Source organism: Staurois parvus, unplaced genomic scaffold, assembly GCF_062004578.1.
Source record: "Staurois parvus isolate SC_StPar_1 unplaced genomic scaffold, SC_StPar_1.0 ptg002232l, whole genome shotgun sequence".
Classification (NCBI taxonomy): Eukaryota; Metazoa; Chordata; class Amphibia; order Anura; family Ranidae; genus Staurois; species Staurois parvus.
Genome location: NW_028320028.1, coordinates 12956 through 23715, shown reverse-complemented (window position 1 = coordinate 23715; position 10760 = coordinate 12956). Strand labels below are relative to the sequence as shown.

The 10760-nt window shown below is 42.9% G+C and overlaps 1 protein-coding gene across 1 annotated transcript; it reads left to right on the top strand.

The window, feature by feature from the left end:
* The first annotated feature begins 4870 nt into the window (after positions 1-4870).
* LOC149431495 (E3 ubiquitin/ISG15 ligase TRIM25-like) lies at positions 4871-10046 on the top strand. The gene has a single exon (XM_089665535.1). It carries the CDS (start codon positions 4951-4953, stop codon positions 6520-6522), a length of 1572 nt encoding a protein of 523 aa, XP_089521661.1. The 5' UTR covers positions 4871-4950; the 3' UTR covers positions 6523-10046.
* The last annotated feature ends 714 nt before the right edge of the window (positions 10047-10760 follow it).

Below are 10760 nucleotides of genomic sequence, written 5' to 3'. Positions count from 1 at the left end.
TTACTGACACCAACGCTGGGAGTTTCTATTCCTTACACCAACTCTGGGAGTTTCTATTACTGCCACTGACACCAATGCTGGGAGTTTCAATTACTGACACCAACACTGGGAGTTTCTATTACTGACACCAATACTGGGAGATTCTATTACTGACACCAACGCTGGGAGTTTCTATTCCTGACACCAACACTTGGGGTTTCTTTTACTGCCACTGACACCAATGCTGGGAGTTACTATTACTACCACTGATACTGCCACGCACAGAAATCACATGTGGTTTGCACAGGAATGCGGTGCGGTTCCTGTGTGAATCACATATGATATGCTTCACCGCACAAGTGTGAACCTGGACTAAGCCCAGGTTCACACTGATGCAGTGCTGAATTTGCAGCATTTTCAGTGCGATTTTTGCACCGCATTAGAATCGCACCCCGTTCATGCGAACCGATGCAGGTGTGTACGTTAAGTTAACATCAACCCAAAAACGGTCCGCAAAACGCGGTGCAATGTGCAGAATCGGATCGTATAGGTGTGAATACCCATGCGATCCGATTCTAGTGAGGACCCAAAAAAGGGTCCTGCACATTTTTGGTATGGATGCGGTGCGATTTGAGCCATCCAAATTTTCTGATTTAGCCCGGGTTCACACGTGTGCGGTGCAGCATATTGCATGTGATTCGCACAGGAACCGCACCCGGGCTAAATCAGAAAATAATTTGTTACACTGAAGGAATCTGTATGAAGTGAAGTGTTCATATATACATTCCAGTGTTGTCCCCGCACATACCAGAAGGAACCAGTTGAGCTGGAATTAAAGAAAAAACAAAAAACAGTGTAGCATTCCTGTGCTAATCACATGCGATTTGTGTGCGATGCGATCGGACGTACATTTTGTATGGCTCAAATCGCACCACACCCACAACAAAATAACGCAGGACCCCTTTTTTGGGTCCACACAAGTTCTATTCCCCAGGGCTGTGGATAAGGGGGTACCACCAGTCCTCCTGTATGGGGTCCAGGTCAGCAGGGGGGCCCAGGTAGCTGAGTGAATCTGATGTGGGTATGGAGGGTGAGCGACACAGTATGGGGGGGGGGGCAATTACTGAAAGCGATCCCCTGTATGATTCTCTGCAGCAGCTGAAAGTTGGCTTCTTCTCCTCTCCCTCCCGCTGGCTTTCAGCTGCTGCAGAGAGAGCCATACAGGGGATCAGTTCCAGGAATTCCCCCCCCCCCCCCCCCACGCTGCAACCATCACCCTCCCTGAGCACCATACATTTCCCCCTGCTGCCCAGGGCCCCTGTGTGCTCCCACCCCCACAGTGCTTCCAGCTTCCCTCCTCTCCTTTCCACCAGCATCTGCAAGCACACAATAGGATCCTTCAGAATGGAAAGTGGTGAAAGGGTCTGGTGAATGTCACATTTACTAGCCCCTTGCTCTCCTGAATGAACACAGTGAGTGATCTGTAGCAATCACTCACTGTGTTCATTTTTATCTGAAGCATAATAAACTGCATGGTTTTTTTTTTCTTTGGGGGGGGGGCCCTGTCAGGTTGGCTGTATGAGGCCCCGTGGTTTCTAACAGCCGCCTTGCTATTCCCTATGGAGTGCACGGCAGCCAGGCACACAGCAGTTTCTCAATCTCTCAACATAATACCCAGGCAGCGAGTGTCTGTGGTTGGGGTGTAGGGAGAGCCTTCGGATACTTCAAATTTAGTGCACAGAGGACACTCTCTAGCATTACAAGGGATGGGAAAAAAAATGGAAACACTCCATGACTTGTGGGTGTGAAAGTGACAACATGTTTGGCAGTGAAAGAGGAAGTGATGTAACATTCTTTTGTTTCCGCTGTGTGATGAGACACCTAGCTAACAGGTGGGAAGCCTCACTTTTCTCATTCACTGTGTACACTGCTAGTAATAAGGAGTCATGTCAGGGCTTACTGAGCTTCAAAGAGGGTAGATTGTTGATGCTACTTAGCTGGTGCCCCGTGACTGAAGTTGCCAATTTTATTTGTGTCCAGGTCCAGGATCAGAGGTTATGGCGGCGTATACAATTCCTGGGAAAATGTCACCTGATAAGCGTAAGTGCGGTCTACATGGTCAGCTGACCGAAAGACAAAAGGACGTTACGCAGGATTGTGACCCGGAATAAGAAAACAACCGCTGCAAAAGTGACTGCAGAGCTCAGTCTCAGTCCTGTGAAGACTCATCATTTAAAGTGAAAAAATAACAAAGGTCTATACTTCCCTGCTGTATGCGGTGAGTGGTTTTACACAGCACAGTCCGGATCCTCCTCTCGGGGCCCCAACAGGCTCTCCTGGTTCCTCCCTGCTGTCGGGTGCCCCCACAGCAAGCGGCTTGCTATGGGGAGCAGCCGCTGCTCTGTGTGTCCATTCACACTTGCTCAGCCCCGCCCCCTCTCTCTTCTCATTGGCTCACTGGCTGTGATTGACAACAGTGGGAGCCAATGGCTCCCCCTTCTGTCTCAGTCAATGAGAAGAGGGAGTCCCTGGATAGCTGAGACTCCAGTGCACATCGCTGGATCGAGAGGAGGCTTAGGTGAGGCTTAGGTGAGGCTTAGGTGAGTATTGAGCAGGGGCGGACTGACCATTTGGAAACTCAGGCACTGCCCGAGGGCCCGGGGTCAGTAGAGGGCCCCATGAGATTACCCTGGTACCTTTTTCACAGGCTTTTTTTAGTTTGGGCAAGGACACAGGGGCCCCATGATCCCTTATTGCCCGGGGCCCCATGAGTTGTCAGTCTGCTCCTGGTATTGAGAATGCATAAAGGTGAAAAATCATGAGCCTTTAGAACCCCTTTAACCAGTTGACCACCACCCTATAGCAGAAATTCTGCTATAGGGTGGCAGGGCTGCACAAAATCACGTATATATATATGTGATTTGCATTTACGGGTAGGGAGTGCACACTCCACCCTACCCGTGCCACCATTGGTGGCTAGGGATGTCAATCACTGGGTCCCGGCTGGAGATTTCCCACCGGCACCCAGCAATCGCCCTGTAAAGCTGACGGGAGAGACCTGTTAAACTGGCCTGTGAGATATGCATTTCTTAACTCTGCATCCTGTCTATAGCATACTTATGAGCAGTACTCCCTGTACATAGCACACTCCTTGACTCTGAACCTTGTATCTAGCGTACTAGCACAGCACACCCCTGAGCCCTGCACCCTGTACATAGCACACCCCTGAGCCCTGCTCCCTGTAAATAGCACACTCCATAACTGTGAAATCTGTGAAATCTGTATGTAGTGCACTAATGAGCCCTGCATCCTGTACATAGCACACTCCTTAGCTTTGCATGTTCTCCCTGTGCCTGCGTGGGTTTCCTCCGGGTACTCTGGTTTCCTCCCACACTCCAAAGACATGTTGGTAGGTTAATTGGATCCTGTCTAAATTGTCCCTAGTATGTGTATGTATGAATGTAAGTTAGGGACCTTAGATTGTACACCCCTTGAGGGTTAGGGACTGATGTGAATGTACAATATATATGTAAAGTGCTACGTAAATTGATGGCGCTATATAAGTAGCTGAAATAAATATACATAGCACACCGCTGAGCACTGCACCCTGTAAATACCACACTCCTTAACTCTGCAACCAGTACATAGTGCACTCCTGAGCCCTGTGTCCAGTACATAGCACACTCCTTAACTTTGCACCCTGTACATAGCACACTCCTTAACTCTGCACCCTGTACATAGCACACTCCTTAACTCTGCACCCTGTACATAGCGCACTCCTTAACTCTGCACCCTGTACATAGCACACTCCTTAACTTTGCACCCTGTACATAGCACACTCCTTAACTGCACCCTGTACATAGCACACTCCTTGACTCTGCACCCTGTACATAGCACACTCCCTAACTCTGCACCCTGTACATAGCACACTCCTTAACTCTGCACCCTGTACATAGCACACTCCTTGACTCTGCACCCTGTACATAGCACACTCCTTAACTCTGCACCCTGTACATAGCACACTCCTTAACTCTGCACCCTGTACATAGCACACTCCTTGACTCTGCACCCTGTACATAGCACACTCCTTGACTCTGCACCCTGTACATCACGTATGCCTTAACTCTGCATGTTTGTTTAGGCTTTGGGGTGCACATCCTAATGCAATAGGGTGCGCAAACCTACGAAGTAGACTATTCATCTGCAATCCTTTTCCAGCCTGTCACCCAGTGTGCTGAGTATGCCAAGTGAGGTGCTGGACTATTATCATGGGTAGGGTGCCCCCTCGCTCCTCAGTTACACTGTATTATTTATATGACCACTGTGCCTGATTGGTTTAGACCTCTTTTCACCACAATAGGGGAAAAGAAATTCTCATTCAGATTGTAACTAATGTAAATTTGTTTTACCAAAACGCTCCTTGTACTCTGAAAAGACCCATTTCACTCCGGTCCACTATGCCTTATGGTATACCCAAGCATACAGAGAAAAAAAATTTGATGGTTACACTGGAATTTAATGTTCCAAAAGAAGGAAAGAGGTTATTGCACTTGTTTATTGAAAAATGCTTAATAAAAAAACTACATCTAATGGGTCACAGAGGAGACAGGCAGGGTCTTTTAGACCCTGCGTGTCCTAATAAAGAGAACCTGTCACCAAAAAATCAACACATAGCATGTGCAAACAAAAGCAAAAACGGCTCTGGCAGCAAAGGGGTTAAGCTTTGAGAATAAAACCTGGAAGCTGATTGGTTTCTGTGCTCAGCTGCATTCTCTAGATTTAGTAAATAATCCCCCTATGTGTCTTGAGCAAAGAAAGGGTTAGATGAACAGGGTGGATCTCATTTTAGTGTACTTCCTGATCACAGAAAGTCTTTCACTTTCATCTTCGTCTCCCTGTTTTCATCCATAAGAGAGATCAGCCGATCCCAGCAAGACAATCGTATCAAAATTGTAAATCTTTTTCCCCAGAATGGCGACTTCTGGCCTGAGAGAGGAGCTGAGCTGCTCCATCTGCCTGAACCTTTATAAGGAGCCCGTATCACTGAAATGTGGCCACAACTTCTGCCGGGACTGTCTTGTGACTGTTCTGGATACAGAGAAGAAGAAGTCTACCAATTATTCCTGTCCGGAGTGCAGAGAGCAGTATACAGAGCGCCCTCCGCTGGAGAAGAACAGAAAGTTGTGTAACGTTGTGGATAATTTTAGGTCTGCTCACCCGGAGGACACAGAGGTCTTCTGTACGTACTGCGATCCTCCTGCACCAGCTTCTAAAACATGTCTGCACTGTGAGGCCTCGTTTTGCAATAGGCACCTCAGAAGCCACAGCAAGTCAGCAGATCACATTTTAACTGAACCCACCATATCATTTGAAGACAGAAAATGCTCCACACACAAAGAGATCCTGAAATATTACTGCACAGAGGACAGTGCCTGTATCTGTATGTCCTGCTGGGTGGCTGGAGACCACAAAGGACACCAGGTGGACCTTCTGAACAAAGCCTCTGAGAAGAAGAAAGAGAAACTGAACGAATCTAGAAATACATGGGTCTCTGAGAGACAGGAGATTGAGAGGAGAATCCAGAATCTGGAAAATCACAGGACGGAAGAGAAAGAAAAAACAGTTGTTGTCACCGGGAGAGTCACTGAGCTGTTTAGAGACATCACGAAACATCAGAATGATGTAGAGAAGAGAGTCCTGGCTGAGGTCTCCAGGCAGGAGGAGAAGATCTCCCAGTCAGTCAGTGATCTGATAGAGACATTGGAGATGCAGAAGGATGAGCTGTCCAAAAAGATCAATCAGATGGAAGAACTATGTAACATCCAAGATCCATTAACTGTCCTAACAAAGGCACCTAATAGATATGACATTATTCCTGAGAAAGATGACACTATCAACGATGTCAGAGATGCTGAATGTCTGGATGAAGGAATGATCTCACAGATGCTCCACAGAGGACTTCTCCACTTTACTGACAGTCTGATAGATTTGAAGATCAATAGAAAATTCTCAGTGATGGATAAATCAGACATTGTACTGGATATAAACACTGCTCATAATAACATTGTTATATCAGAGGATCTGAGGATAGCCTCTCACAGTGACATAGGTCAGAACAGGTCGGAGGGTCCAGAAAGGTTTGAATCCAAACAGGTACTAAGTACAAACAGCATCACATCAGGAAAATATTACTGGGAGGTGGATGTGAGTGGAGCAGAGAAATGGCTGATAGGGGTGGCAGCTCACAGCATACAGAGGAAGAAAAATGAAAATGAATCCTTTATAGGATACAACGGCCAGTCATGGGGTCTCGCTGTTGTCACACGTTTCACTGCTATGCACAATGCAATACTCACCACACTAAGCTTAGATTCTCCAGTGAAATCGGTGGGAATATATTTGGATTATGAGGCTGGCCGCCTGTCCTTCTACCAGCTGTGTGACCCCATCAGACACCTCCACACCTTCACCGCCAACTTCACTGAACCCCTCCATGCTGCTTTCTATGTGTTTCCAAAATGTTCTATCAGAATTATAAAGTAAAAACCATAATAGAGTTCAAAGGCAAAATCACATTTTTAAAATGCATTTCTAAAACTCAAACCTTTTCAGTTTTGATTAGAGTAGGGAAGGATTACATCCTTTTTGGGATTTTTTTTTTATTGCTGTCTGTGCCTCCACTGGGGAGATACACCCTTCTTTTTGTCTTGGTGACTGTTTCCAAATTATAGAAATCTCAGAATTTGAAACTGTCACCACAGCAAAAATAGTGGCAACAAGAAAAATCATTAATCTTCTAATGGGGACACTTGTTCAGGTGGCAGCCATCTAAGAGGGGGTTGCCCCTCAATTTGGGGGGATTGCCTCTCATTTTCTGTTGTCTTTTGCTAAAAAATGACAGAGATGAAAAAAAAAACCTAAGCCCTCATGCACATGGGGCATTTTGATAATGTTGGTAACGCTAGCTGTGTAAAGTCACGTTAAAAAACAGAGTTTTTCAGCTTTTTTAAGCGTTCTTACATTAACATTTTGCTACGTTTAGCAGCGTTTTCCTGCGTTTTTCCGGGTTTGTGGTTTTTTTGCATATTTTAGCAGTTTTTTTTTTACCAATCATTTTTTTTTTTTGGTCACAAAAAGTCCAAAAATGTCGGTTTGTGGTGTTTTACCATGTTTTGCCGCATTTTTCAGCGTCTTTCAGAGTTAGAGCATTTTTACAGCTAAAAAATCCACTAGTTCTGTGTTTTTTTTCCAGCCAAAAAACGTTGATTATAGTCTGAGTGTGTATGGATTCGTAGGATAACATGCTGGGAGATTTACTAGCTGTAGAAAAAACATCAAAAGCCAAAAACAGCCGATGTAAAAACATCAAGTGTGCATGAGGACTGATAGACGTTTTATCCCTTCTGTACTCTAGCCCCAAAAAGTTTTGCCTTTAGATATACTTTTTTTCTTGCATTTGCATGTACCACTAAAAAAAGTTGGTTTCTTCAATTTAACATTTATTGTTATTATAAAAATGAGGTCCTTGCCAAATTATTATATATTTTTCCTTCCCTTCCTTTCTTCAGTACTGTTGGTGATTATTATAAATAATGTGTATGCTTTCTTTGAGTCATTTTGAATAGAAATTATAAAGTAAATAACTATAACAACATAAAAAACTATAACGTTTTTGTATTTGCGTATATCAGTCAAAATTGAATTTCGCCATTTTTAACAATTATTGTTATTATAAAAATTAGATACTTGTCAAATGATTATATATATATTTCTCTCCATATTTTATAAAATCACTTAGTATTTCTTCACTACTGTTGGTGAATATTATAAACGATCTGTATGCTTCCTTTAAGTAACGTTTAATAAGAATTACAACGTAAATAACTATAACAACATAAAAAAATATACACTTCTTGTATTTGCGTATATCGCTTAAAATTGGATTTCTTAATTTTTAACAATCATTATTATACAAATGAGACACTCACCGATTGATCAGGACCTCTATAAGACCATATACTATATATTGCCAGTCATGTACAGGAATGCAGCTACTCACTACAGGTGCTTAGTGGCTCTAAACAAGAACTCACGCTCTATACTGGATGACTGCTGGCAATGCAGTGAGGCGGAGGGTACTCTTTTCTACACTTGTGGTGGTCCTACTCATGCATCAGGCCCTTTTGGGTCTCCATTTTTAAGTTAGGCTACATGATTAAAGGGTATTTTTGGAAAGAGACTCCAGAGGTAGCACTACTTTCGGTTATGCCTGGGTCTATAAAAGGGGTATCTGTAGTTTCCGGTTATGCCTGGGTCTATAAAAGGGGTATCTTTAGTTTCCGGTTATGCCTGGGTCTATAAAAGGGGTATCTTTAGTTTACTGTTATGCCTGGGTCTATAAAAGAGGTATGTTTAGTTTCCGGTTATGCCTGGGTCTATAAAAGGGATATCTTTAGTTTCGGGTTATGCCTGGGTCTATAAAAGAGGTACCTTTAGTTTCGGGTTATGCCTGGGTCTATAAAAGGAGTATCTTTCGTTTCCGGTTATACCTGGGTCTATAAAATGGGTATCTTTAGTTTTCGGTCATGCCTGGGTCTATAAAAAGGGTATCTTTAGTTTCCGGTTATGCCTGGGTCTATAAAAGAGGTATCTTTAGTTTCGGGTTATGCCTGGGTCTATAAAAGGGGTATCTTTAGTTTCTGGTTATACCTGGGTCTATAAAAAGGGTATCTTTAGTTTCCGGTTATGCCTGGGTCTATAAAAGGGATATCTTTAGTTTCCGGTTATACCTGGGTCTATAAAAGGGGTATCTTTAGTTTCCGGTTATGCCTGGGTCTATAAAAGGGGTATCTTTAGTTTCCGGTTCTGCCTGGGTCTATAAAAGGGGTATCTTTAGTTTCTGGTTATACCTGGGTCTATAAAAAGGGTATCTTTAGTTTCCGGTTATGCCTGGGTCTATAAAAGGGATATCTTTAGTTTCCGGTTATACCTGGGTCTATAAAAGGGGTATCTTTAGTTTCCGGTTATGCCTGGGTCTATAAAAGGGGTATCTTTAGTTTCCGGCTATGCCTGGGTCTATAAAAGGGGTATCTTTAGTTTACGGTCATGCCTGGGTCTATAAAAGGGGTATCTTTAGTTTCCGGTTATGCCTGGGTCTATAAAAGGGGTATCTTTAGTTTCCGGTTCTGCCTGGGTCTATAAAAGGGGTATCTTTAGTTTCCGGTTATGCCTGGGTCTATAAAAGGGGTATCTTTCGTTTCCGGTTATGCCTGGGTCTATAAAAGGGATATCTTCCATTTCTTCATTGGCACATCCCATACACTCATTCCTAGACATTGGAAGACAACTCCCGTCCCCTCCATTAAAGGGTGGGTAGAGGAACTGAACTGAACATTATGAGAAAGGAAGAATTAATTGCAAGTCTACATGATCGGTATTCATGATTCGTGCAACCATTTTTTTCTTGGATTTATTTCTTTGTGTCTTCAAAATTTCAGCTATTTCTTTGAGATTCCCTCTTGTGATCGGGGAATTGTGGTGGGCATCTGTTGGGCTCCGGATTGTGGGCCTCCCTTTTTCCTTTTTCTCTGCACTCCCTCTTTCTAGTGTTATTCTCTCTCCCTTCTTCTAGCCTTTTCTTTTTCTTCCTTCTCTTCTTCATCCTTGCAAAGCACTCAAATCTGTAGTGCCCTAGGGTGGACCTGCCTGCAGTAGGATATTCTTCCTTTTTAGTACCTTTTATTTGACATGTACTATCCTGTCCTCACTATAGGCACAGCCTAACGTCTGCTGTTGAAGTGCCAGCTGCCTGGGGTAATTTGTCATTGTCAGGGTGGATAAAAATCAATGATTTTTTTTAAAAAATCAAACAAATCTGATTTTTTTTATTTAAATCAGATTTTTTTTATTTAAATCGGATTTTTTTTAATAAAATGCTTTTTGAGGAAAATATATTACCATCCAAAGGTTATTCCATCATGAAATAAAGATTAGTTTTTTAATTATGTAGAATAAGGCTGTATATGTTTAATTTTTTTGGTAAATAAATTCCATGAATCCATTCACAATGTCATGCTCTTCCAGAGGTTTCTGTAAGATTATTGGGCAGTTTCTCTGCCTACAAGATATTATCACAGATGCTCGGTTTACTTTTGCAGTTCTCAAAACTGAATTTGACTCAGCGGAGATCACATGCCTCTTCTTCACAGCAAAAATGTTATAACATGAACAGAGTTAAGAAAAAGACCTTAATCCTAACTTCTACAAACCTATGAATACAGAATCAACCCCTTCAGTGCTAAGTTTCAAGAAGTTCAGTGAATAGAATAGACACAATATCTTTCTGATTGTTTGGAGTGGAATAGATCTGCACAAGAAGAAAGTGAAACTAGGTGTGAGGAGGAAGGGGCTGACAGGCTACGTTTCTTAAAATATATAGATTTTGTTTAGCCAAATTAGTTAACAAACATGGATGTTTAAGCAAATCACATATGCTGGAATGTTGTTGTTTCAGTTGAATAAATCTATTTAAATTGTTATTATTAAGGTAATGATTATTTTTCTCCTTCCTAAGTACAACAGAAAAGTTGTCCAAATATGAATGATTAACCTATTAAACTGGGGATAAAAAAACTAATATGAAAAGTTACCGTATTTTTCGCCATATAAGACGCTCCGGAATATAAGACGCACCCAATTTTAAAGGAGGAAAATCTAGAAAAAAAAGATTCTGAACCCAATACATATAGTAATTCATCCCCCATATAGTAATTCATCCCCCC